This window comes from Eublepharis macularius, chromosome 9, assembly GCF_028583425.1.
Source record: "Eublepharis macularius isolate TG4126 chromosome 9, MPM_Emac_v1.0, whole genome shotgun sequence".
Lineage (NCBI taxonomy): Eukaryota > Metazoa > Chordata > Lepidosauria > Squamata > Eublepharidae > Eublepharis > Eublepharis macularius.
The window spans coordinates 107,025,964-107,053,097 of record NC_072798.1 but is presented as its reverse complement, the minus strand read 5'-3'; the positions used below and the strand labels follow the sequence as shown (position 1 = coordinate 107,053,097).

Genomic DNA, 27,134 nt, shown 5'->3' with positions numbered 1-27,134 from the left:
GAATCGACTTTCCACAAGAGCAATGATGGTGTTTAGGTTAAGCCGCCTTCTTGCAGGCTCCTCTTCCAACTGTGCTGCTGTTGCTTCACTCAGATACTGATGGTTGTCCCTGGAGCCAAAGTGTGGTCAGAAAGATTACCAAAATGGGTTTCTCCCAAATGGACCAAGCACCCCTGGGTCTCTAAAAGAAGCCTGCTTCTCTGTGACTGGGAAACCTGGAGAACCTGACTGGCAACTTTGTTAGCTGATGCCAAACAAGCCTGCTCCCTGATGTTTGGGCTTTGTGCGTTCATCCCCTTTGACTTCTAGCAAATACTGATTTCATTGCACAGTTCCAAACCACTGTAGGTAATTCTGGTTGGCCTGCTTTGACGCGCTCCTTTTGGCGGAACTTCATGGTGGACTTGAGGAGATTTTTTGAGAGCAGAGACAGTGCCCATATGGAGCCCATATACTAGAATCTATCCAATTATTTTGTTTTTCTGTATGCTTTTCATTCTCTTCTAGCCCCTGCCCTGCCTATTTTACCTGTTTGTTCTGCAAAGTATCATCTTGTAAAACTTTCACCGTTCTTGTGGGGAACAACTGAAGGCTCATGGGAGCTGCTGCTAAGTATATTTCAGCAGCTTTGAAAATTTCGTTCACAAATAAAAAATGTACTGGGTTAGCATCCGGGGTTGGTCCTACGTGCAGACAAGAGGTTCTTGACTGGTGATGTGGGTGAGGGCGAAGACTGATAGACCTGTCTGCATGCACAGGTCTCTTATGCTCAGTTCTGGCTCCGAATCTGATTATTGATAAGGAAAAGCAGATGCTTCAGTTATTTTTGTTCTTTTCCATGTTGCTTTTGCTTTGAGTAAGGCCTTTTGTGGATGGACAGCGGAATTATGCCACTGCTCTTAAATCAAGGCTGCTCGGGGTTGTCGGGGTTTGTGTCTGCAGGAAGCCAAGGGCCACGCCGTCCATTCCCAAGTGGTCTTTAATATTTCATATCCTGTTGCCTTCCTTCATTTGCAGGAACATTTAGGGAAGTTTAAGGTAAAAGGTAAAGGTGTGCAAGCTCTGAGTCATTACTGACCCATGGGGGGATGTCACATCACGACATTTTCTTGGCAGACTTTTTGTTACGGGGTGGTTTGCCTTTGCCTTCCCCAGTCATCTACACTTTACCCCCAGGAAACTGGGTACTCGTTTTACCGACCTCGGAAGGATGGAAGGCTGAGTCAACCTTGAGCCAGCTACCTGAACCCGGCTTCTGCCAGGATCGAACTCAGGTCGTGAGCAGGGCTTGGGCTGCAGTACTGCCGCTTACCACTCTGCACCACGGGGCTCTTGCAGGGAATTTTAAGACTCTTACCAAATTGCTGCATCGAGCTTTAGGATACTATTGAAAATATAATTTTGAAACCAGCTGCATCTTCTGTCTGTAAATCTCACACATTTATGTCTGCAATTATGGTGGTAAAGTATCAGTGGAGGAGGTTCGGCGGGTGGGAGAGGGTTCTTGACCCTTCCTGGAGACCTCTGTTCCTCTCCACAAGTGGACAAAGCCATTATTCACATGTCCAGGCTTCCTGATCATTTAACATCAACATTGTTAAATCTGTTACTTTAGAGTTTGTTCGTGTGCAGAAGACGGTGGGGATGTTACTTTAGGAATAAGGTCCACAAGAGGCTATTTGCTTTCCAAAAGAAATGCGAGACCTTTACTGTTAAGAAACTCCCATGCTCGTCAGGCCTGGCGAGGGGATTCCCCTCCACTTCATCAAACACAGTTGTATGAGTTAAAGGTCTTCAATAGGTAATGCTCCCTAAAAGTGCACTTGTACATGGTAATTGCCTGGAATGCCAAAGCAAAGATTCTCCACTTCATCACCGGCCTTCCACCTCACATAGGGGTCGTAGTCCCATAACCATCTCACTCCCAACACCAGAGAGAATTTGGTAGCCAGGCTGACTACAAAAGTCCCTTCTTCCCAATGTCCCCCCCATTCCCACCAGGGTAGGCTCAATTTCATAACTGGGGAGGGGGTTCCTTTCATGACCGTTCCATCCATCTGTTCAAACACAAGGGGTTCTAGTAATTTCACCACCCCCAGCCCCAATCCTGTCACAAGAGCAGGGGCAATCAAGTCAATCAGTGCCCTTACTCGATGTCTGTCCCCCCTCCGGGGATTCAACAGGGTGACCACTATGAAGAACAGTGCTCCCTTTGGTCTTGCCCTCTGTGGCACTGGAACTTCTGCGACCTGCCGGCAGGTGCCCTTCACAGCAGGTCTCCGCCGTTTCCCGTCGGTGACCACAGTTCCTCCTCGCTGACCGATGGGGGTTCTCCACTCGAGTCGTCTCTCTCCTCCTCTTGCGCATCAACCGCCGCAGCTGCCTCTGTCCTGGAGGTCGGTCAGGGCTTTGCCTTCGCGTGCCCCTCTGGCAGTCTCCGTGGCCTTGGTTCCTTTCCAGGCTGAGCTTTCCCCTCACCTGGGTGTTCTGCGGCAAAGTGGCCCACTTCCCCGCATCTTAAACACAGCCCCTGTTTCCTCCTCTGGTTCTTCTTGGCTGGGGCGATGCCGGGTCGCGACTTCCCTCGCTCCCGGGCCTGTGCGTCCCTCGGGCTTCTCTGCTGGCCGGCATGATGCTGCAACTTCAGCAATTTCACTGTTTGCTCTCGGGTCTCGATTTAACAAACCAGTTGAATCCAGCCAAGGAGAGATCGAGGGTCATCCTGCACCATTGCTTTAGCCACAAGGTTGGGGTTCAGGCCAGCTCTGAAAAACTCCATCTTCACCCCCTCCGTCCAGTCCCTCAGCTTGGCTACATATTCCCAGAACTCCGCAGCATATTCCCGGACTGGATGGTTGCCCTGTCTCCTCCTCCTCAGGCAGATTCTTGCCCCCTCCTCCTCGAGAGGGTCGTTGTACTGCTCCTTGAGAGCCTGGATGAACGCCTCCACGCTCCCCAGTTCCGGGGCTTGCATTGTGTACAGAGTCATATACCGTTTAGCTGTGGGGGGGGGCATCTATGAGCCTACGTAACTCACTTGGCTGGCTTCGTTAGGGAAGGTGTGCCCCCATTCCCTCAGGAATTCTGCCACTTGTACGAGGAAATATCCCAGTTCATCAGAACTCCCTTCAAAGTGAGCCTCCGGCCTGCGAAATTCCAACGGCTGTGGGGGCGGCGCTCCTTCCTCCAGTTGCCCCGGGCCCCCTCCTGGCGGTGACCCTCCTCGGGGGATGGCAGGCAACGGCTTATGCCCCAGCTATATATGCGGAAGAGGAAGAACTTGGACATTTTTGTGCAAGTGTCCAAGAAGAAATTAATCATACACCTAAGCAAGATGTGCTGATAATCATAAGTGACTGAAATCTGGGATTCTCTAACCTGGGTCAGATAATCAGACTCAGATTTCAGCAATCCTGGATTTTTTTTTTTAAAAAAACATGAAACCCAGTTATGGATAGCCTGGATTTTTGTTTTTGGTGCACGCTCTTAGTTTGTGTATTATTCTGAGTGCAGGAACGTACTTCAGGCACCTCATTTTGTAAGAGAGAGCCAATACACACTCCCTTTGCAGTTGAAAACAGGGGACTAGTACTTCGATAAATGTGGGGTTTGTATTACACAGCTGTACATGTATATTTCTAAAAAATCAATTGTATGCTGTCCATGATTAGAGTGTTGGATTAAGAAATCCAACACTAGGAGCATCTGAAACCCAACACTAAATCTAGGAAATCCTGGTTCGAATCCCCACTTCACCATGCAAGCTGGCTGGGTGATTTTGGGCCAGTCACACCCTCTCAGCCTAACCTACCTCACAGGTTTGTTGTGAGAATAAAATGGAAGGGGGGAGAGCTATGTAAGCTGCTTTAGGTTCCAATGGGAGGGACAGGCTGGGTATAAATGAAGCAAATAAATAAATTGGATATCTAAAACAAGTAGGTTTAATACCTGACTTAATTACACTGAATCAGGTTTGTAAAACAGAAAATGAAATGAAAACAGTCAAATGTACTTCTCTTCCTTGTGCTATTTCGTTCCAAGCCTTTCATTCCTCTGCCTGACAGAAGAAATCTTACCCCCCCCCCCCGCCCCCGCCCCAATTCTGAGAGAATGAAGCCTGTAGGAACGTCCTGGGAGCCAGGGAGCCTTTGTCCGTGGCTTCTGGCATTTGAGAGCCATGACTTCAAGGTCGTTCTGTCCTTAAGAAAACAGAGGCTGTACCTGTGAATGGGATGGCTTGAACTTGTAAAATTAATTGAACGGAAGCTCTAACATAACTCACTTTGTTCTGAAGGACAGAGCCTCTCTCAGTGAAGCGTGTTTGCATTTTGCAGCAGTCTTTGGAAGGCACATTGCTCGTAAAGTGCGCCTCTGGTTTTTTAAATTGCACGTGTCCCTGTTTCATACAGAACAAGCAAACACTGTTGCCTGCAAGGGCTTGCTGACCTCCCTGTCAGGGATGGATCTGAGGAGGATTTGAACCCCTGCCAACTGGGGACCCACCATGAGCGGTGATTGGTTTTGTTTCATTTTGGAGTCCCTGAGTGCCGGCGCAGGACTCGCTGCTGACAAGAAAAGGGGAGTTTAAAGGCACATAGCCTACTGAGCCCAAGTTGAAAGGCCTTGGAATTGGCCCAAGAATGCCCTCGATCAGTGGCATTTGGCGCATAGTTTGTGTTATGCTCTGGCTTAAGGATGTTCAGATGCTCCTCATGTGGGAGGCCGTCCGTTAATTCACTGATTGGGCCTTTGGCTTGGTCTGCTGCTTCTGTTATCCAGCCTATGAGAGCAGGAAAACAAATCGTTAGGGTTGCCAACCTCCAGATGGAGCCTTGAGCTCTGCCAGAGCTGCATATTACATTCAAAGGACAGAGACTATATCTTTATTTCTTTATGTCATCACTGTTTTTGACCAGATTATTCCTTGTTTCAGCTGTGTTGATGTCTCAGATTAAAGCAAGTGATACAGAATCAGGGCTTTTTTCCTGGGGAAGGAGGAGGGGGATCTCTCACCTGGCGTAGCTTCCAGGCGGAGATGGCGATCCTCTCACTACATGCACTTCATGCGTGCAGCACACATGCACTCCCAGAACTGCACGATAACATCACTTCTGAGAAGTGATGTCATCATGCAGCCCATGGCCACCCCAAGAGCGCTCTCGTGCTCCATGGGGGGGTGGACTGATTCGGCCCAGATTCGGCCTGAATGAAGCTAAATTCGGCCCAGATCAGGCCATAATCAGTCCAGAATGGGACGCTCCGCCATGGGGGAACACTCCCCCGCCTGGCGCTGGCCGGATCCAGGCTGTTTCAGGCCCAATCCTGGCCATTTTGGGCCTGAATTGGGCCCAAAATGGCTAGGATCAGGCCTCTGCTGGGCGGGTAGTGTTCCCCCACCTGGCAGAGGCCCAATTCTGGCTATTTCGGGTCCGATCATGGCCATGGAGTTAGGAGGTCCAACTACATATCTCTCTGGGAGCCCGGCAACTAATGCTGGGAATTTGAACAGAACTGTGTCCAACTGTGCCGTGCAGAGCGAGGAGGACTCCGACCATTCTGTGTCTCCCCAAACCTGCAGGCCCACTGGGGACACCATCCCTGTTCAGAGGCCAATGCAACTTTCTACATATTTAAGTGATAAATTCCTTCATGTTCTTCTTAGTATTTTTGTTAGGGCATTCAGGTTTGGGAGTACAGTAAGAACTTATGGGGAGCGGGGTTGTCTTAATGTGTACAAGCAGCCTCTAGAGCAGCGATGGCGAACCTATGGCACGCGTGCCACAGCTGGCATGCAGAGCCCTCTCTGTGGGCACGCGAGCCAAGTCGCCGATCGCTAGATCCAGGGCTCAGTTGGAGGGGGAACGCCTGGAACGGCGTTCCAGTAGCAATGAGCAGAGATCACATGGGTTTTGGCCCTGCCCACGTGATTCCTTTTCCTCAAGGCTGCCTCCCTGCTGCCCGTCTCTTTAGCAGCAGGAAATGGAGGCAGCAGCCGGGCTGCTGGGGCTGGCTTTCTAAAGAAGAGTAAGCTGCTTTGATTTAACTTGCTTTACTTTCAATCGTGGCTCCTGAGTGAGAGAGAGAGAGAGAGAGAGAGAGAGAGAGAGAGAGTGCTTACAAGTCGGGCTGCTGGTGTAAAGAAGGGCAAACTGCTTTGATTAAACTTGCTTTACTTTCATTTGTGGCTCCTGAGAGAGAGAAAGAGAGATGTTAATTAGTTCGGACAACTGTATGAGTTGTTTTTTCTTAACTAAAACCTCAGTATTCAGGTTTAATTGCAGTATTGGCACTTTGAAATAAATAAGTTGGCTTTGTGTTGCAGTTTGGGCACTCGGGCTCAAAAAGGTTCGCCATCACTGCTCTTTAGGATAGCTTTCTGCTTTGCATCTCAGGGTTCCTGTAGTAAATTGGTGGCCGCTGAGGCTGGACTTACAGGCTGAGTAAAAGTTCAGGCTGAGCCCAAGTGAGAGCTGAATAAAAATTTGCTTATTGTATATAAAGCTTGCATGTTACGGTGCTCAAGATACAACAGAAAGAAACCAGTTTAATTTGCACAGAACCTGGAGAAAATCTGCAGCATGACACAGTGGTTCTTGCGTATGGTTGCCATCCTCCTGGTGGACTCAGTGTTTGCCTGCAGTAAACAGCTGATCTCCAGACTCCAGAGATCAGCTTCCCCGGAGGAAATGGCAGCTTTGGATCGTGGATGCAATGGAATCACATCCTAAGGACCTTCTGCCACTCCGCAGAATCCACCCTCCTCTGGTACTATCCCCAAATCTTCAGGAATTTCCCAAGCTGGAGTTGGCAACTCTGTTTTAATCGCTTTCTGTAAAGCAGTGGTTCATCTATGGTCTTCAGTGCAGTTCCACATTGAGGATTGCGCTTGCACAGGCCAGCCGCTCGGAACAGGATGTCTTTAGCTTTTAGGCTATTCGGGGGGTGACCTCCCCCTCAGACCACTCCAACTTAGTTTTTTCTGCCTAAAATGTTCCCTGAACGGGATGGCAGACAAATCCCTCTTTAAAAAATGCGAGGAATGCGCCACTAAAATGCCGAAGACAGACAGGCATTCCCACTGCCTGGCGTGCCTGGGGGAGGGTCATGTCATGGACCGTTGTAAGTAATGCTGAGTTTTTACCTCCAAAGCAAGAGCAGATCGAGCAACGCAACTGAAGGCCATGCTATGGGAAAAGGCCACGACTAGCTCCACAAGCCCGGCAGCAAAGAAATCTGCCCTGGAGGAGCGATATCCGCACCCGATACCCAATACCAGTTCAGAGTCGGCAGGAACTTTGGTTCCGAGACCCACGGAGGCAAGTTCAGACTCTTAGATTCTGAAAGCTCGGCGCCGACAGCGCTCCTGATCTTGAGAGACTACAGCGTCAAGGCGTTCACTGGCCAGTGTGATTTTGGCAGAGAGTGATTGTTCTGCTTCTCGGAGCAGAGTATCAGCATCGCTGGTTCCGATTGGAGCTTATACAGGCGTCAATAAGCCTCCAAAACAGAAACACAAGGAGAAGAGCAAGAACAAAGTTCGACAGCAAGAGCTTTGGAACCAGTTCGAATGGTGGAGCAAGGGGAACATTTGCCTTCAACACCTTGGTTATCTAGGAGGTTGAGTTCCATTTCTCCAATGTCGGACAATAGAGGTGAGAGAGCAGTGGATGCTGACCAAAGAAGGCATTTGAGTTTGGAGGAAAGATCTCATTGGCGATACTTTGGAGCGCTGTGATACCCTCCCTACCTTCCACCAGGTTACCCAAGGGACTCAGAATATTTTCTGACATACTTGGCTCGATGACTGGAATGAAGATTAATTACCAGAAAACAAAAGTGATAACTAAAAATATGACAACGCCCCAAAATATGGAATTAATTAGACTGACTGGATTTCAGCTAGAAAAGAAAGTAAAATATTTAGGGGTGTACTTATCAGCGAAATGCAGTTCGTTAATGAAAGATAACTATGAGAAGTTGGTTCAAGAGATTAAAAAAGATCTAGAAAGATGGAAAGGACTTCACCTCTCGCTGTTGGGAAGAATCACAACTGCCAAAATGAATATACTACCACGAATTATATTTCTGTACCAAACTATTCTGATATGTATTAACAAATCCTTTTTTGAAGAGTTAAATAAGGCAGTGTCTAAATTTATTTGGCAAGGGAAAAAACCAAGAATTAAATTCAAAACACTCCAAGATGTGAAGGAAAATGCAGGCTTTGCTCTACCGAACTGGAAAATGTATCATAAAGCATGCTGCTTAGTATGGGTGAGAGAGTGGATACTCCTAGAAAAATCAAAGACTTTTGGCAATAGAAGAGCATGGTTTGCAGCTGGGATGGCATGCTTTTCTATGGGATGGGAAAACGAGGGGACACAAATTTTTTAAGAACCATTGGATTAGAAAGTCCCTTATATCGGTATGGGAAAGAACTATACCACCGGTTTACTCTAAAACTCCACAATGGGTATCACCTTTAGAAGCATTCTCACAACCAAATGTGTTCTCCGTAGACAGGATGATTAGATATAAAGACTTATTCGATGATAAAGGAAGATTCAAAACAAAAGAGGAATTACAGAAACAAGGCCTCAATTTAGATTGGTGGTCAAGGACCCAGGTAGAATCCAGGTACAAGAAAGATAAAGAATTGGGAGGTTTCTATTTAGAACAAAATACTTTTGAAAAACTGTTATGTGACTCGGATGAAAAATTGATTAAAAAGATGTATGTATTTCTAATGTAAATGAAGAAGACAAACGAGGGGGTAGAAGAATATAAGAATAAATGGACACAAAATTTAGGATATAGTATCGATCCAATGCAATGGAATAAGATATGGAAAGTGAATGTTAAAATAACCAAGTCAGTGGCGTTTAAAGATAACTTATATAAGATATTTTATAGATGGTATTTAACACTGGATAGACTTGCTAAAATGTATAAAAATGTATCTAATAACTGCTGGAAGTGTGAGAAACTTAAGGGAACATTTTATCGTATGTGGTGGTCTTGCAAAGAGGTACATAAATTTTGGATAATGGTTCATAGACTTTTACAAACAATTTTACAGGTTGTCATTCCATTGAAACCTGAAATATTTTTGTTAAACTGTATACCAGAAGATTTGGACAAAGATCAGAAATATTTTATTATACATGTAGTGACAGCAGCAAGAATTCTACTAGCGTTTTATTGGAAAAGACCAGTAATACCCCAGCAGGAGGAGCTAATAGCGAAGATAATGGAGGATGCGGAACTAGACAAACTAACGTTACTAATGAAAGGACAAATGGAAGAAGACTTTGCTGCACCCTGGACCCCCTTTTACAACTGGATGAGAAACAAATATAAAGATTCGAATGTAGTAATTATATGTAGGCAATATTGTAATTTCTTACTAGCAATCACAGTTAAGTGATGAGCAGTGTGGAAAATGTGGATAAGCAGAATGCTGTTTCAAGCAGAATGTATGATATTTTTGTCTCTTGTTTTCCCCTTTTCCCTTCCACCTAGTGGAAAAACTAATAAAAATATATATTTTTTTAAAAAAGAATATTTTCCGACATACCCATTCTCGGCGCCGGTCTCCTCTTGGTCTGTGCCGAGCAGGCCACATAGATCAGACCTGATGTGGCACCCTTCAATGATTCCATTGATGCAGAAGGGAGGATCTAGATTTGGAGTAGGAGTCGGAACCTTTCAGTTCAGACTGGAGCCCGAGCTGTGTGTCAGAACCATCCCCAGAGGAGACAGTTGCGAATCAGATCGGAGATCACCAACCATTGACTACAAACTGCATGCAGAACAGATGTTGCGTATGGCACAGTCACTAGAGATAGATGTCTCAGCTCTGCAGCCAAAGATAAGGGATAGCATCTTAAGACACATCTGTGCAGACACTCCAGAGGTGGTATCCTTTCCCATGATAGACGGCTTTGTAGAAATTATGGATGATTTGAGACAAAGACCAGCATCTATCCCAATCACTTCTAAAAAAGTGGAGGCTCTTTACAAGGTGAAAAAGACAAGTGTCCCTACCTATTCATCCACCCACAGGCTTCTTCCATGATTGTGGAGGAGTTACAGGCAAAACAGAGGCAAGGGAGTTTCGCCACCCCAGCTGACAAAGAAGGCAAAAAGCTGGACATGGTTGGTAGAAAATTGTATTCAGGTTCATCCCTCACTATCAAGATGGCCAACTTTTTAGCCATTATGAGTGGCTACCAAATCTTTTTGTGGCAAAAAATGGCCACCTCTATGGAAGCCCTACCGGATGGTAAGAAACCTCTTGCAAAACTAATCCAGGATGACACTATCGTCCTTTCAAAACAGCAGATTAGCACAAGTAGACACATCCTGGATGTGTCAGCTAGAGGACTGAACACAGCAGTGGCCTTATGAAGACATGCATGGCTTCACGCTACAGCTTTGGCTCTTGATACTAAGAATAAAGTTGAGGACATGCCCTTTGAAGGGAACACTTCGTTTACTGAGAAAACAAACAAGTACTTGGCTAACAAGAAGGCTTGACAGATGGCAACCTACCTCAATCTGCTGGGTTACCACCTTGCAGAGGTGCTGGGAAAAGAGGTTTTCAACCTAGGAAGGACTAACATTCTTACAGGTTTCAACCATATAAATCACAGTATCCGTGCCGTCTGCAGTATCTCAGTGCTAACCAATCTAGGAGAAGATCTACAGGGAGATCGAAATCTATGCATCAGGCTCAAACCCAGAAAGACTCCTCACAGGGTCGAAGGGAGCAATTATGACTAGAAAGTAAACCTACAGTGGCTCGAGAGTTGTTCTTAGACAGATTATTAAAGTTTTCGCATTGTTGAGAGCTTATTACTGATGATAGTTGAGTGTTGTTGATTATTAAAAATGGTTATAGGTTGGAGTTCAGCAGTTTGCCTCCTACTTATTTGTCTGGACAGGCCCCTGTGAATTTACTGCCAGAGCTTCAGGAAGAGATCTGTTCGTTATTACACAAAGGGGCTCTTCAAGAGGTGTCAACCTCTCAAAATCAATTTGGCTTTTTCTCCCATTTCTTCTGAGTTGATAAGAGGGATGGAGGAAAAAGGCCTATTTTAGATCTGCGAGGCCTGAATGAGTACCTGATAATGACGAAATTTAGGCTGGTTACCTTACCTTGGGTCATTAATTTGTTATCCAGTGATCCGTGGTTTGCAGTCCTGGATTTACAAGATGTCTACTTTTACATCTTTATCTGTCAGGAGCACAGGAGATATCTATGGTTTGTGTTTCATGATAAGGTGTTCCAATATATGGCACTGTCCTTTGGTTTGACTACTGCCCTAAGGGTATTTACCAAGTACATAGCTGTGGTAGTAGAGATCAAAAGAGTTTATTGTCTGTAGCCATAGGCCGTCACAATTAAGCTGTGGTAGGAAGGCGGGATGCACTATTTACACATATTTGGATGACTGGTTACTTACAGCCCATATAATCCTTGTACTGAGCACTTGTAAAAAACTGGGGCTTGTAGTAAATGAAAAGAAATCGAATTTGACACCTTGTAGAATGGTGAGGTTCTTCGGAGCCATTCTGGACTCGACAACAAACAAGGCGTTTTTGCCGGAGGATCACTGTCTTAGGCTGATTCCACACACATTGGATAATGCACTTTCAGTGCACTTTATCAATCGTTTGAGGTGGATTTTTTGTTCTGCACATGAAAAAATCCGTTCCAAATGATCTATAAAGAGGATTGGAAGTGCGTTAGCCAACGTGTGCGGAATCAGCCTTAGAATTAAAACTCTAGCTCAAACTTTCCTGAAGAAGCAGTTTCAATCAGCTCAATCCATTCAAATTTTGTTGGGCCTTTATGGCGTCCAAAACTGCAGTTGTACCATTTGCTCATCTGAGAATGAGACCGTTACAGTTATGGTTCATTAGGCGTTTTTGCCCTCAGAGGCAATCCCCTCAGACTAGGCTTTCTATCCCGAGACAGATTACACGCTCCCTACATTGGTGGATGGATGCGAAGAATTTGTCTGAGAGAATTCCTTTCAGATTACCAACTCATGAAATCACCCTGACTCCAGACACATCCCTAGAGAGATGAGGTGGTCACTGCGAAGACATTTCTGTCAGACACTGAGAGAGAATGTCTTATCAATTTCTTGGACCTGAGAGCTGTATATTACTCCCTCAACTCACTTGCAGATATATTACCTGAAAAAAGAGTCCAGGTGCTGTCAGACAACATAACAACGGTTTATTACATAAACAAACAAGGTTGCACAGTTTCGAAGAAACTTTGTTTAGAGGCCATCCGGTTATGGGACTGGGCTATTTCCCGGGGTAGTACACACTCGGCCCTATATATTGCCGAGTCACTAAACAGCAGAGCAGATTACCTCAGCAGGCTAGGGAGCATCCCTCACGAATGGGTTCTGGGCAACAAATATGCACAGGACCTCTTCAAGAAGTGGGGGGTCACCAGACATAGATCTCTTTGCCACAAAAAAAAATACGAAGCCCCTCAGTTTTGTTCCAGAGGGGGCATTGGCAGGAATTCACTGGGAGATGCCTTCCAGATGAGATGGACAGGGGGGTTGTTTTATGCTTTCCCCCCAATCCCACTGATTTCCCACTGATTCAAAGGACAATTTGCAAGATTCAGTCAGGACAGACTGTGTGCATATTGATAGCCCTGTTTTGGCCACGTCAGCCTTGGTTCCAGTCACTCAGGAAATTAGCCAAAGGGAACTACATACATCTCCCGTTAGTACCAGACCTCCTTCACTTTAGTCGCACATTACCTCACAACCTGGACAGGTTGCACTTAACTGCATGGTCCCATGGGCTCTGAATATGCAGTTCTCGGATGCAGCTGCAAATATTACTCTAAACGCATGCAGACCCTCAACTAGGAAATCATATATGTTGAAATGGAACAAATTTGCACTCTGGACAGAAACAAAGGGCATATCACCTGACTCTTGCCCTTTAACAGACATTTTCAACTAATTGGTATTGTTACAAAGGTCAGGTCTGGCATCATCAGGGCTTTTTTTCAGGGGGAACGCAGGGGAACGGAGTTCCGAAACCTCTTGAAAATGGTCACATGGCTGGTGGCCCTGCCCCCTGATCTCCAGACAGAGGGGAGTTGAGATTGCCCTCTGCGCCATGCAGCGCGGAGGGCAATCTCAACTCCCCTCTGTCTGGAGATCAGGGGGCAGGGCCACCAGCCATGTGACCATTTTCTCCAAGGGCAACCCACTGAGTTCCACCACCTCTTTTCCTAGAAAAAAAGCCCTGGGTGTCATCATCTATTAAGGTACACCTAGCAGCAATATCAGCGTTCCACCATAATGTGGATGGCAAGATGGGTTTTTCTCATTTTTTGTCAAAGCTGTTTTTGAAAGGCCTATGTAACCTTTGTCCACCGAGATCTCAGATGATCCAACAGTGGTCCCTGTTGCCGATATTGTCTCGTTTGATGCTGAAACCATTTGAGTTTTTAGCCACCTGTAGTCTGGCCCTGCTTTCCGCTAAGGTGGCCTTCCTTTTGGCAGTAACCTCTGCTAGGAGGGTTAGCGAGTTACAAGCGTTAAGGGTGGACCCGCCTTTCTTACAAATTTTCTCAGCTAAGGTAGTCATGCGTACTAGTCTCTAATTCTTACCTAAGGTAGTTTCTAGGTTTCATGTCTCTCAGAGTTTATCCCTCCCAGTGTTCTTTCCCAACCCTACCTCACAGCAAGAACATGTATTTTACACCTTAGATGTTCGGAGAGCTGTCTTATTCTACATAGACAGAACAAAATCGTTCAGGCACTTGGGCCCAAATAAAGGCAGGGCAGCGTCTTCCCAGACTGTATCATGATGGGTAGTGTCAGCCTGTGCACCGCAGTGGATGTGGGAGAGTGGAAGATAGAAGAACGTTCTGCGGCACATGGGCTTCCTTGAGAGACAAGTCAGCATAGAAAATATTTCTGAAAGAGAAAAGTTCGGAAACCATGGCTGTAAAGGGAAACCGAATGCCTTCCTGTGAGGGTAGAGAAGGCAGCTGATTTGATGTTTTTTTAGAACTTACTTCCAGGCAAGTATGGGTAGGATTGCAGACTTAAAAGTGATTTTGTTTTCTTATCCTCAGACTGCCTGTTTAAAGTATGTCCTATGAACCGATATTCTGCACAGAAGCAATACTGGAAAGCCAAGCAGGCAAAACAAGGGAATCACACGGAAGCGGCGCTACTGAAGAAACTGCAGGTGAAGAGCAGCTGGGCCAGTGGTTGTTAGCTGATGAAGCAAATGCACAGATACTAGGTGGGGTGGGGAAGCCGAAGTATTTTCCCCATCCATTGCTAGATAGTTGGAACACCCCCCCCCCCCAATTCCAATTACTTGAGCCACGGCTTTTTTTCTGGGAAAAGAGGTGGTGGAACTCAGTGGGTTGCCCTCGGTGAAAATGGTCACATGGCTGTTGGCCCCGCCCCCTGATCTCCAGACAGAGGGGATTTTCGATTGCCCTCGGAGGGCAATCTAAGCTCCCCTCTGTCTGGAGATCAGGAGGCGGGGCCAACAGCCATGTGACCATTTTCAAGAGGTTCCGGAACTCCGTTCCACCACATTCCCCCTGAAAAAAAGCCCTGACTTGAGCTGCTCTGTTTAGGGTGTCTTTTTTGTTTTGAGGGGTTTATTTTTGAAAAATATATTTCCCCTTCAGACAGCATGGCCGTTTCCAGACGGCTTACCTGCACCCAGGACGTCCCGCCACGTTTCAGATCGTGTCCGGGAAAACGCGTAATACCGTGTTTTCTCGTGCGAGAAAACGCGATATTTTGCGTTTTCCCCAGCATGATCTGAAACGTGGCATGACGTCCCGGGTGCAGGCAAGCCGTCTGGAAACGGCCCATGTCTGTTCTTCTGGTAGTTGCAGCAGAATGCAGTTGGGTAAGCCTCAGAAGTACCTGTTGGTGAGGGCCTGAGAAATCCCTACTGACAAGTGGCTCCTTTCTGCCCTCTTGCTTTTTAAAAAATAAAACTTTAAAATAGATAGGGGGGGTTGTTTTTCAGAAGTAGAATGCCAGCTACTGAACTATTTAGGCACTCAAGTGCTCCCGTACATTGTAAGAGAGAGAGAGAGAAAGGGAGAGATGGATGAACCATGTTGGTAAACACCAGCAAGGTCAAGCAATTCTGTGTCATCTTAAGAATCTTACTCCATTTTTAAATTTCCCCCCAGTGGAGGTAAAACAACTGAGGGGTGTTTGTTGCAACTGGAAAACAGTTGGGAAGGAAACAGTTAAGGCTTCCCTCTGTCCTCAAACTCTTCTTCTTGAGGAAGCAAGTCCTGAAGCTAAATTTGGAAAAAGAAGGGAGGGTGTCGTTTATTTCAAACACAGAAGCAGTCCTAATGTGTGGTTCAGCCCTCAGTGGATGTAGGACGTTCTGCATTTATACAGAATGTTTGTTCGGCATTTTGCATTCTAAGAGCAGAGCTGCCTGCCATATGCACATCAAGCAAACCTGAGAGCTGCTTGGGAGAAGAGGGGCAGCGGTGGGCATCGTGTGCTTCTGAAAAAGTAAACACTGGCTTTCCCCTGTTTGGCTTCTAATGTGTTCTTGTGTGGGTAAATGTGTTTCTCAGCTCTTTGGAAGGGGCGCTAGAAAAGTGGTTGGTGGAGTAGGGGTGCAGCGTGCCCTTCTCCGTTGCAAATCCTCACCCCCCGAGAAGGCCTTTCCCACAAGCAGTTCCTGTGGCAGCTTTGTAGGCAGTGCCTTGTTCCTCTCTTAACAGTGCAGTCCTGAGCAGAGTCATGCCCTTCTAAGCCTGCTAACTTTAATCGATTTAGAGCCAAATTGCATGATTTTTAATGAGCCAGTGTGAGTTTTCAGGACTTGTCTTGTTTTCCTCACAGGCTCTTAGCAACTGTGGGGAACGGCTTTTCAAAAGTCTGCGGGAGCCCCAAATCAGCTCAGGGCTGCAGGGGTGGGGGGGTGGGGTCCAAGGAAACTGCATGGCTGTGGGGAAAAGCAAGTTGGGTCTGGGTTCCCTTGGCCATGACTTGCTAAAAATTGTGTGGCGTAGCTTGGCCCTTGGAACTGGGTGTCCCTCTGCTCGGGACAGCCTGGTCAGTGACGCAGAGGCTGAGCCCTGCTTTGTAGTCTTTGGCTCCAAACCTGCCGATCTTGCAGCACGCAGCAGAACTGGAACAGAAGCAGAATGAATGTGAGAACAGGAAGCTGCTGGGAGAAATTGTCAAGTACAGCAACGTCATACAGGTGAGTCCTCGGCTCCCGTCCCCCAAAGGGGAGGCAAGGCAGGGCTTAATGTCACCAGCAGTCGGGAGAGTGAAATCATGGTGTCGTGTTGCTCGTTTGTGGTCCAGCTCCCCAGTGGGTGTCGTGGAACATCCATTGTGATAGGGAAAATAGTAAGTGAGAGCTGTGATCACGTTGCCTGGGGGCAGAGGAGGAGGGTAGGGTGCCCAGCTTGTGAGAATATTTGAGCAAATGGCGGTTTCCTTCCTCCTGCATGGCAAGTCTTGCTGGCCCCAACTCCCCTCTTATCCATAAGCCCCCTTGTCTGCCCCCCCACCATGCCATCCCCTGTCTCCCTGCCAGTAGAAATCCTAGTTTGTAACTCCTGAGGGCAGGAGTGAGCTTTCTTGTTATGTTGCTGTGTAGCTCATCCTGTATGTACAAAGTTCCCTTCCGCCAAGCCTGGCCGTGCCTTCGTCTGGCTTAGCACGGCAGCTGCCCTCCAGGGTCTGGGCCAGACAGGGGCCTTTCCCAACACCTGCTTCCCTTAGACCCCTTGACTGGAGGCTGAGCCCGGGAATTCCTTCGTGGAAAGCAGGTGCTTTGCCTCTTGGCCCTCCTCAGCGTACCTTGATGTACTGCATAATGTACTGTTGCGTACCTTTGATGAAACTGCATAAATAGGGTTGGTTCCAAGAATGCCGTTCCATTGCTATAATAGTGGTCATGCTGCCACGGGCACTTCCGTTAGAGGAGGAGGGAAGGCTGATTTTTGCTGATTGCCATCTCTCACCGCAGACCCGACTCTGCTCCCCCCTCTCCCCTGGAGTCTCTGGGGCAGAATTTCATGGTCTCTCAGGAGGAGGGAGGGGGGGAAGTCCTGCTCTGCCAGCTTCATTCTGCTGGTGCTGCTTTGGGTCTAACCCACAATACATGCCATAATACCAAAAGTGCTAAAGATTTAGACCCTGTGGCTTCCTTTACAACGGATCACCCTAAAGAAAAGAGAAGAAAGGGACCAAGTTGGATATATTGGAAATTAAGGAGAGAAAAAAGGGGACGGAGTTTGACAAGGAAGGAATGAAGGACTTCTTTAGGTGTCCCAGGCAGACTCTAGTCCGCGAAGAGAGGGCGCCTGCTGCTTCTGTGGGCCCAGGGCGGTTCCTTCCTCCTTCCCTTGTGTGTGATGCTGAGCTTGAAGACCTCCCGGTTTAGAACTAACTCCAACTTTTTGGTTGTCCAAGTTTGCTGCTTAACAAATGTCATGTCATTTCTTACTCCTAAACCAAGATTAAACTATTCATTATCAGTCTTTCTGTGCAATCCCACATGGGACTGTGCACGCGCAGGCTTACCAGCTGGAGGCTTTTTGTTAGCTTTTATCCTACAGAGGGGCACCCTCCACCCCAGCGTGTTTGCACGGCAATTTCCTGCCAAAAACGCCCATGCTCTGGGTGGAGCGTGTCCCTCAACTCTCAGTTCCTTCTTTGCTGCTGGCCGGGCAGGATCGGCGGTTAGGAGCTCCTTCCGTTCACTGCGCCGTTTCTCTTGCCTGATTGGGGAGATAAAGGGAGAGAGTGAGCAAATCACTTAAAATTATTTTTCATGGCTGACAAATCTTTATTTTAAAAATGCACTCAGTGTGCAACAAAAATGACAAGAATGGACGGGCATTCACTCTGCCCAGTTTGTCTGGGGGGAAGGGCACAGGGTGAATTCTTGCAAATACTGGCCAGGTCTTCATTCCCAAGGTTCGAGCCAAACGAGCGACCGGGCTTAAGGCTATCCTTTGGGGAAAGGGATAAGGTGCAATGATTAGCCCGATAGCACAAACCTCTGCCCTTGCAGAGCGCTTGGATTCAGCCTTGAAGACGGGCTCGACGCCAAGTGCAACATCGGTATCAGACCCGATGTCTTCCCCTCAGATTCAATGCAGGTCCTCTTCGAAGGACATGTCGGAGCCGACTGAGAGAGTGCCCCCCTTGATGCCACCACCTTTGGATCTGACCGCTGATTGGTTGAGATCTTCTGTACCTACGCCTTCCGCTTGCCAGAGTCAGAGCTGGAGCTGCCCGTGGAACAGAGCCCTAGCATCCCCTCTGAACCTTTGTCCGATGAAACCGTCGGGGACAGGGATCCGGTCTCCCCCACAGATGACTTCCACCTTGACGCAAAGAAAATGCTAAGAATGCCCAAGTCATTAGATATTGATCTAGCTTCTTTTGATCCAAAACCCAAGGACAAGATTTTGCAGAATTTATAATCGGGTAACCCAGCCAATGTTGCATTTCCTGTGATCAAAGGGGTCATGGAACTTACGACAATTCGATCCCATCTAGCTTCAATTCCACCTACCTCCGAAAAGTATAAGGGTTTATTCAAGATGGAAAATGGTTTCTCTTTCCTATACACTCACCTGCCACCCTCTACACTAGTGGCTGAGGAAATGCAATCAAGACGGAGCCAAGGACCATACTCTACACCAGCAGATAGAGAAGGCAAAGAGATTGGCGTGCTGGGTAGAAAGGTGTATGCCTCACTGGCTTTAAACATCAAGATAGCAGTTACGGGGGCTTATCAAATATTCCTGTGGAATAAGATGGCTGCCTATGATGAGCACTTATCTGAGGAACAGAGAACATGAGCCAAGGATATTCCAGAGGAGGAGATCAGGCTGTCAAAACAGCAGATGAATGCTGGGCGAAACATAACTGCCGCTTCAACGAGGACACGGGCATCAGCAATAGTCCTGAGGAGATACGTGTGGTTGCGGTCCACAGCTGGTCAATACTGGACTGTTACATACAGCCAGGAATAGAGTAGAGGACTTGTCCTTTTGTTATGCCAATATAGATTAAGATCATATGCCAATAATCAATACTGAACAATACTAGGCCTAGCTTCTATACTCTCTAGATGAACTTTTAAACTTTGCATGAACTTTCAGTGTATTTTTTCTATGTATAAGGTAATTCAGCAGGTGTGCTCTCATCCTTTGACAATTAATTAAAATAGTGGACTCTACCGAGATTGATGTTCTTCTATCAGAGATTCAACCAATGGTGATCGTCCAACTTAACTTTTCTTGACACTTGTCAGAGATTTATAGTATTTTCCTGCAGTACAGATTATGACATAATTTTTTAACTAATTGGAAGGCTGTACTATGAAATTATGAATATTCAGTGAAGTGTCAAACCAATCAATATTTGTTTGTGCTATCATGTGAATAGACCCTAAATATTTACATATGATTAGGTATATAATTGCAAACAGAAAGAATAAGCAGGGTACTGATGGAAGAGATCTCTTGGGAGAATCTAGGTGAGAAACTATTTCTACCTATGTATTTCATGGAAACTTTGAGCAATGTTGAACTTAGGATTTATTGAGAAATGTTAGTGAACTTATTTCTTATTGCCTTTCTATGTTCTGTTGTTATAGGATTCATATTAATAGCCATTTATATTTTGATTGCTTGCTTCATTAAAAAACTAGGGTGTATTTTCAATAAAGTGAAATAAACTCTAGATTGGTGTCTGTGTGTTTGATGGGGAGTTGCAAAGCAATATTGAACCCTATATAAATAAATGTACTGATAAACAGCTGGTTCAAAGAACTTATCTGTTTGACAGGTCTAAAGACTAACTGCTTTCGGCTTCCCCGGAGAGAGATCCATCTTTCTCTTGGCAAGCTGAAACTTGGTTTTAGACACGGGAACTGTCTCGTTACACTTTGAAGGGCAAATTTTGTTTTCATCTAAAATTGATGACTGTTACAGAAACGAAAGGATCACCAGATGGCTAGATCACATGGCGTCTTAACTTACCCAATGTTCTGTTCCAGAGGGAGATGGGACGCAAGGTCCCTAGGGATGCTTTCCAGGCGAGGTGGTCAGGAGACTGTTTCTATGCATTCCCACCTATTCCTCTGATGATTGGGAAAGTGCAGGCAGAACGAACCATGTGTTGTGTAATAGCACCTTTCTGGCCACGGCAATCGTGATTTCAGTGGCTACTTTTGATGGCCAAGGGACAGCACCTTCTATTCCCCCATGGTACCAGATATATTGTCATACGAGGGTGTGAAGTCCATGACATTCCTAGGCTGCATCTGGCAGCATGGTTGATACGTCATTGAATAAATTGTCTAGTGAGGTGGCAGAAGTCATACTAAATGCTAGAAAGCTCAACACAAGACTGTCATATACTAGAAAATGGTCTAGGTTTGAGAGATGGGCCAAAGATAAGGGACTTAACCCTTATACCTGTACCCTAGCATTTACTAGAATATCTAGTGAAATTAAAAAAGGATGGATTAGTTAACTCGTTTGTCAAGATCCACTGCAATGGTCACTCAGCTGGTTCTAGAAAAATTGGTGAATAAACCTTTTGAATCCTTAGCAAAATGCTTGTTGAGGATATTATCATATAAAGTCGGGTTTTTAGTAGCAATTACATTCTCTAGGAGAGTAAATGAATCGTCAGCACTGAGGATGGATCAGCCTTTGCTTAAAATACATTCTGAGAAAGTTTTGAGTTCCTTCCTAAGGTGGTTTCTGAATTCCATGTCACAAGAAATAGTGTGACCTGTGTTCTTCCCCTCACCTGTCGGAGGCAGAAAGAGCACTTCACACACGAGATGTGAGAAGGGCCTTATTATTCTATGTAAATTGTGCAGCCCAAATTAGATCGGGTACCCAACTCTTTGTTATGCGGGTCCTAAGAAAGGGAAGAGGGCTTCGTCACAAACCATCGCTAGGTGGGTTGTCCAGACTATCAAACTATGCTATGAATAAGCGAATGTACCTTGTCCGCTGGAGAGCCACACGCATTCCGCCAGGTTGTAGGCAACATCAGCCGTGCTCATTAAGTGCGTTACTCTACATGAGATCTGCAAAGCTGCAACATGGGCGTCTGCTGAGACCGTTGTGGAAACACTCTGGATGTGTCGAACAGGAGAGAAACAGCAGTGGGTCGAGCAGCCCTGCAGTCATTGTTCCACCGGAGAGTCACCCTTCACCCCCCTCTGGGTCAGTGGCTTGCTAAACTCCCAGGTGAGACTGCACAGGAAGACTGACAATGAAAACGAGGTTGCACGTACCTGCACCTGTTGTTCATTGAGGCCTTCCATGCAGGCCCATGTCCCCTCCTTCCCATTCTGCTGTGTACTCTTCACTGCTTACCTTGGAGAGTCCAGTGACAAAGGAGAAACTGAGGGTCGAGGGGCGTTTCTGGCAGGAAGTCGCTGCGCAAGTGCTCTGGGGTGGAGGGTGCCGCTCTATAGGACAAAAGCTAACAAAAATCCTCCATCTGGCAGGCCTGTGCATGCAGGGTCCCCTCTGTGCCTGCCCGGAAGACCTCAATGAACAACAGTTACAGGTAAGTGCAACCCTGTTTTTTAATGGTCGTAGATCCAGAGGAGTGAGCCGTGTTAGTCTGTAGTAGCAAAATCGAAAAGAGTCCAGTAGCACCTTTAAGACTAACCAACTTTACTGTAGCATAAGCTTTCGAGAACCACAGCTCTCTTCGTCAGATGACAGTTCTCTTCGTCAGATGACGACGAGAACTGTGATTCTCGAAAGCTTATGCTACAGTAAAGTTGGTTAGTCTTAAAGGTGCTACTGGACTCTTTCCTGTTTTATAAGAATCCTGGTTAGCTGGCAACAGGTTAGCATTGTAGGCAAACTTAATTTTTGCACGCACTCTTCACACAATGTATGATCTGATTTCAGAGAGATCAGGATGTGATGTTTAAGGAAAAAATGTTTCAGGAACACTACTGATCCATTTATTAAAATAAAAATTGAAATCCAAATTACCACCCAAACTGCTATTTAATTTTCTTTCCCAAATGACATAAGCAGCATTTGATATTACGACATAATACCAAATGACATAAATAAGTTAAAAATGAAATCTGAAAACCACGGAGAAAAAGCAGGGAAGATGAAAGTTCTTAAAAGAAACTGTGCAACCGAGGGAAGCAGCCCAGAGGGAACCGCGGAGGCAGCGCTCTTGGTTCTGTGTTGGGCTGTGGTTGTCGTATCGACACATGTGTGTCTGCATGTGTTTGTTGATTGTATTATCGACAGCTTCTTCACATCAAAAGCAACAAGTACCTTACGGTCAACAAGAGATTGCCAGCCCTGCTGGAGAAGAATGCGATGCGGGTCTCTCTGGATGCTGCTGGGAACGAGGGGTCGTGGTTTTACATCCAGCCCTTCTGGAAGCTGAGGAGTGAAGGGGACAACGTAAGTGAATGGGAAATAAAATGCCCGGGGGGCGGGGCAGGGGGTTGCTGGCTGCTTGACCAGAGATCAGCGCTCACTTCCAAAATATGTTTGTGCTCTGAGCTTCTGCAAGACCTTCATTGCGTTCTCTCCTGCCACCCCATTCTCCAATGCAGCATGCTCAAAATATGATGAAATGTATCTTGGAATATCCTTTTAAAAAGAGAGATTTAGAATAAATGCCGTATTCAAACAGGGCCCAAGGCCTTAAATTCATGAGCACATCCCGTGCATATCATCTTGTGGGTCACAAAAGAAAAAAAGTCACATATATAATTGTGAACTTGGCTTTAGAGGTCAGATACAGGAAGGGAAGATATTTTTACAAACCTTGGGAAGTTGCAGAAAAATCTCAAAAAGTTTTAAAAGTGTGTGTGTTTGTGTGTGTGAACCCAAGCAAAACAGAGAAGCAATGTTGACAAGTTCTTCAAGACCCCTACGGCAGGACCTTTTAAACCCCCCTCCCAAAGTAAGGAACGGCCAAGGGGTTGGGGAGGGGTGAGGCCACAGGGGCATGGGCACGGGAGTGGTGAGAAGAAGGCCCGTGGAGGGGGGCCGCGGCTTCCTTCAGCTTCCCTTTGCCTTCGAGGGAAGGGGCACCTGTGGATCCAGCAGCAGTAGCTGGGTGCGACGCAACGAAAGCCCCGCCTTGGCTGGGTTCCGGCAGATGACTTCTGCTGCTGATCCTCCACGCGCAGGGTCTCTTATTTCAGGGACTTTTCAAACAAGCGGGGCTCTTGCTTTCTGGCTCTGAATGATTAATTCCACTCTACAGGTTTCTTTTGTATAATGCATTCCCTGGTCTTACATGACTGTAAGTAAAGTCTGTGTGAAGCATGGCATGTGAGAGAACATGTTGCAACAAGCGATGGAGGATCACGTTTTCCATATGAATGTTTTGGTGTTAAAAAGATGCACATCCGTGTGTATTTGTGTCGACCTCTGTTGTGAGCGTGGTGATTCCAAGCCAGGATACCCATATTTCATCGTTGTAAAAATAAATAGTGAAAAAATAATGAATACCAATAGTTTTGACTTTTATCTAGGGCTGATATTGGATATAATACAATTTAAAAATCTTGGTCCATTGCCTGGTCAAATATTGTCAGGTAGTAATAAACCTGGGGAGGAAATGTGGCGCGCTTCCTCTGCCTACAGAAGGTCTCCGCTTCAATCCCTCATATCTAAACGGTCAGGTAGCAGCAGAGGTGGTGACGACAAAGATCTCCGTCTGAGATTCTTGGTGGTCACTGCCAGTTAGAGCAGGTTGTGTGGCTGCTTCATATGTTCACGCATGTAAAATATAAATTCATTAGGATATAACAAAGGTGTAGAAAACGATGCAAATTTAAAAAATGGCTTCCTTCTAGAAGACTCCAGGGGCCACTCCCTTGTCCAAGTCTTATTGAGAAGCATCACACCTGACCGGGAACACTTCCCTTCCCTTCGCAAATGCAGTGGTTTGGGTCTTGGCTTGTGTGACCTACGCTGGTGTGTTGTGTGCGTGTGCGCGCGCGTTTGCTTTCTGCTTTCTTCTAAGCCTTCTGTTCTGTTCAGTTACTGCATACAGCCAGGAGTCAGATATGGCTTAACTGAGAGGTGAGAAGCCAGAAACTTTCTGAAGAGCACTAAGGTACAGAATAGTTCTTGTGTGCTGCTGGCCCGCATGCACGCAGCTGCGTCCATGCGCGTTTCTGCCTCCTGCGGGGCTGGGGGTGAGGAGCCTCCCCTCTTACCGTTGCTGCAGGGAGGCCCCCCCCCCGTGGTTAATTCCAAAGGGCGCTTCCACGTTGCATGTGCAAGGGCATCCTTGGCAGTGTTTGGTCCTGGGCAAACGTTCGGGGCACCCCAATCACTGATGCTTTTCCAAGGATGGTTTTTGCTTAATATCAAAAGGTTGGCCAATATGTTAAGCGCAGCAGAAGGCCTGTTTATGCATGTGTCCTAAACAAGGCATGCGCGGTGTCCAGTTTCCTTAGTCATTTTGTAATTCTGCCTTGCATGTGTATAACCTGCATATGCTGGGATATACACGGGATTGCTGTGGTCACGACTCTCACTTCTAGGTTAAACTTCACCAGCAATTGCTCGAATGTGTTTTAATGTGTCATCTTTTTATGAATGTATACAACACTGTTGCTCTTCATGATTTTAGATGGTGGGCAGTTTTAAAGGTTAATTTTCCTGTTCTGGATATAGTATTACATAAAGGTAACAGTGGGAAAATCCCCTCAGCTGAGGTTTGGTATCAGACAGGCAATTTTGGAAGTTTTTGAACTCACAGACACTCCAGAATTGTGGGAAACGATTCGCCCATTTGCCCTTGATGGGAACTGTGTGCTTCAGAATTGGTGGAAAATTGTCCAGCTGTTGTGTTGTCCAGTGGTCTGGAATCTGGATCACAGTAGCAGATATTCCAAAAAATTAACTCTACTAGTGGCTCTAGGAAGAATCTAGATACATATTTAAAATGTTGCTTTCTATTGAAAAGAATACTGCTTTTCGTTTTTTTGCATAGATGGACATTTTCACATTATCAGCTCTGTATTCAGCATTTATATAGGGTTTCTGTTTTAAGCAATGGAAATACTCAGTTCTCTCATATTCAGAGTCAAACAGAAGTCAAATCTGCCTTCCTTAGGCAGATTTATTAGCTTTCTGTTCAGATTAAGATGAAAGGGCCGAATAGGTTTGACTTGCCAAGCCCTTTCCTGAAAGAAAAAGAAATGAAGAGCTTGGTGGTCATTCCTCTTCCAGAACCTTTTGAAGTTCTGGAATCTCTTAAGAATTCACGGCTGTGATTTCAGAGCTCCATAGTATGCTGAGCTTATTAAGTGAGACTCCTGTTAAAAAACGCTAAAAATAAAACCCTGGTGAAAGGAAGGATTGCAGTTGCGTTGAACTGATGTTTGCTTTTGATTCTCTAGATCGTCGTAGGAGACAAAGTGGTCCTCATGCCAGTCAACGCGGGGCAGCCTCTTCATGCTAGCAACATCGAGCTCCTGGATAACCCTGGATGCAAAGAGGTGAGTCTGCCGGGAGCCGATGTAGCTGACGAGACAGGAGCTCCTCACTGGAGCGAGGCTTGAGGTCAGTAGGAAATTGAGCCAAAACAGAAGCTGGTCCAATCAGGCAGTGACTGAAAGAGCGAGGGGCCTGCAGGCCAGGGCCCAGGCCGCAGTGTGGCCTATGGAGCTGCACGTGGTAGCTTGGCTTCCCGCCTCATGGGGGTATCGAGGCTCTTCATTCATCATCGGTCGATGCGCGTCTCATTCCTTTAAGCAGGGAGCAGCAAGCCGGTCACCCTCTACACACCAGCCATGCCCATGCTGCATCAACATGCGTAGAGGAGACAGCGGGCAGTGAACTCAGGTCCGCTCGGCCTGCCTGTGATCGCTGGCTTGTGTGAACCGTCACAGGGAGGAGGATCATTGGAACAAGCAGGGTTCCTGATCATGGGGATGGCACCTAGCCACATCTGCTTCCTAGGCATGCAGACGTCGTGCTCATGAGCCCGTGATGTGTTGTCGGTTGGGGCCTGTGAGTTCAGGCCTGCTCCCCTCTGTGCATGTTGGTTCAGAGCATGTAGTGGTCGTGTGCGGAGAGCCAGTAGAAGTGCTGCTGCACTGAAGGCAGAACTGGACATGATAAAAGACACAGGGCTGTTGCCAAAAATAATACTTTCATGTCAGGTATCGCGCCCCCCCCCCATCCTGTTTGATGTGTAATGCGACTTTGTGCTACTGTTGCTGTGACTGCGTCCTGGCTAGACTACTGTAATGTGCTTTGACTGGGGCTGCCTTTGAAGATGTCATGGTTCTTTTAGTGCACAGTGCAGTGGCTGGGTTGCTGAACGGCATTATTTATAGAGCTAGTCTCGCTCCAGTTTTCCATATGCGCTGGCTGCCCATTCAATTCTGGTCCCAATTCATGCTATGCAATAGATGTTCACTTGCCTGTGCTAGTGGTAGCCAAGGATATGAAATGGTGCTAGGAACACACAAGTGTGTAAACGCTGAGTGTGTAAACACTGGTCTTTAACTGGGAGAAGACTTGGCATCGCAGTGCCATTTTTGGTGACAGCTCGGGAGTTTGGCAATGCCTGAAGTTCCGCTCTGCAAGGCTTTTCTGTCTGAGGGGAGGCGTTTATTAAAGAACTGACTGGGGCTGCCTGGCCTGGGAGGGGGATGCCAGGCACCCTTGGCCACCACAGCTCATTTCCTGCTGCTCCTCTCCTGTCCCTTCTGCAGTTTCCCTTCACGCGCGTCGTTCTGCTGCTGTCCAAAATGCACCTGTATTTAGGGGACCAGTTGCAAGTTTTTAGATTGGGAGGCAGCTGATTGTACGGCTGCAGCTTTCTCCCGTGCTGCGTTCCGTCACAGAATGTCCTTGTGTTCTTCCTCTGGCAAGAGGCAAGTCTTGAAGAGAATCCTTCTGTGGGAACTCTTAAGAGTACACGACTGATGCTGCCGGAACCAAATCTCTGTCTCGTCCAGTGTTCTGTTTCCAGCAGTTGCCAGCTGTATGCTTCTGGGGTTCGTAGAGAGAGCATAAAAATGGTGGCTTTCCCCCTTCTCCGTTTCCGATGTTTGGAACCTGG

At 46.7% G+C, this 27,134-nt stretch overlaps 1 protein-coding gene across 1 annotated transcript in view; it reads left to right on the top strand.

Annotated features, from left to right (window-relative positions):
• ITPR2 (inositol 1,4,5-trisphosphate receptor type 2) overlaps window positions 1-27,134 on the top strand; it is a 304,126-nt gene that overhangs the window by 29,186 nt on the left and 247,806 nt on the right. The window contains exons 3-6 of the mRNA XM_054987843.1: window positions 14,132-14,247; window positions 16,177-16,263; window positions 22,337-22,495; window positions 25,462-25,560. Coding sequence (XP_054843818.1) covers window positions 14,132-14,247; window positions 16,177-16,263; window positions 22,337-22,495; window positions 25,462-25,560 — 461 coding nt within the window. The remainder of the gene's footprint in view (window positions 1-14,131; window positions 14,248-16,176; window positions 16,264-22,336; window positions 22,496-25,461; window positions 25,561-27,134) is intronic.